The sequence below is a fragment of the Lipotes vexillifer genome, unplaced genomic scaffold (genome assembly GCF_000442215.2).
Source record: "Lipotes vexillifer unplaced genomic scaffold, Lipotes_vexillifer_v1.1 scaffold36, whole genome shotgun sequence".
NCBI lineage: Eukaryota > Metazoa > Chordata > Mammalia > Artiodactyla > Lipotidae > Lipotes > Lipotes vexillifer.
In genome coordinates, this window is record NW_006792448.1 from 1,100,975 (window position 1) to 1,102,269 (window position 1,295).

The following is a 1,295-nucleotide window of genomic DNA, read 5'->3' on the forward strand; positions in this document are numbered from 1 at the left end:
GGGATTCCCTTGTCACGGCTCCCCCTGATCCCCCGGCAGTGGTACAAGCTGGACGAGCTGTTTGAGCAAGAGCGCAACGTCCGCACCGCCATGACCAACCGGGCGGGCTTACTGGCCCTGATGCTGCACCAAACCATCCAGCACGACCCGCTCACGACCGACCTGCGCTCCAGCGCCGACCGCTGAGCCCCAGCGGTCCAGACGCCCGCGGGAGCGGAGCCCCCATTTGTTTGGTCTGCCATTCATGTTCCTCCCACAGTCCCTGAGTTTCTCCCTGTGCCCGTGCACCGTTTGACCGCCTGTTTGCCCTTTACCACAGGGCCTCAGAACTTCCTCACGTCCTTGTCTGTTCTTCTGCCTCTCTGTTCTCTGTGCCTGGCAGGGCTTGCAGAGTCTGCGCACCCTTGCCTCCCCCACTCTGGTTTTGTTAATAAAATTTTGATGAGCCAAGAAAGCTAACTATGGACGGTCTCCACACTTTTTTTCCATTGCAACTGCGTTCCCGCGCCCCTAGAGTAGAGTGGCATACCTGTACTCTGGAGAGGCTGCAGTACAGGTGTAGGCTGCACATAGCCAGTCGGCGCCCACTCTGTGCTCTGCAGGCTCCGCCTTGGTCTGTGGGGATATGAGGTGCTGAGGGAGAGTCCAGGGACCTACACTGTCAGCCTGTCGTCTCATTGTGTGACAGTGGGTACACAGTCAGTGCTCAGTCCGTGTACGGCTGATTCATCATTCCTGTGTGAGCAGGAATTTTCTTATTTACTCTTATTGATGGTCTCCAGACCAGAGTTGTATGAAATGATGGACACGAGGCCCTCCTCTTTCCCCAGAAACCCCTCTCGCGGGACGCGTGTACAGCAGGAGCCCACTGGGTTTCTGTCGGGCGCACCAGCCTGTCCTCTCATTGTCAGGTGCAGTCAGCCACACAACACTACCTTTCCAACGTGGACCCGCCCTCACGGGCCTCCTGTTTGCCTGCAGAGCAGCACCAGCCCTCCCCTAGTGGAAGAAGCTCTGGCCGTTGCCAGGCACGACTTGTCCCTATAGGCGCTCTAGTGACTCCAGCCGGGAAGAGAGAACGGGACACAATAGCCCTGGGGGAGATCTTATGTTTTAAGGCAGGATAAGAAAATTTAAGCATAACATACTCCCTACCCGTATTGGGCCCTCCCCAGTGGGCAATGTGCATCTGCATTATACATTAACCAGACCTCCTCAAAGGCAGGAGTGTCTGCTCAACCATAAAGATCAATTTTTTCCTTCTCGATGCCAGCAATGTAACTCCTTAGACGATA

General features: G+C 55.9%; 1 protein-coding gene across 1 annotated transcript in view; it reads left to right on the forward strand.

Annotated features, from left to right (window-relative positions):
• The window catches only part of CXXC1 (CXXC finger protein 1), a 5,728-nt gene extending 5,283 nt beyond the window's left edge, over positions 1–445 (forward strand). The window contains exon 15 of the mRNA XM_007465573.1: positions 40–445. Within this exon, the coding sequence (XP_007465635.1) occupies positions 40–186 (147 nt within the window). The 3' untranslated portion in view covers positions 187–445. The remainder of the gene's footprint in view (positions 1–39) is intronic.
• The last annotated feature ends 850 nt before the right edge of the window (positions 446–1,295 follow it).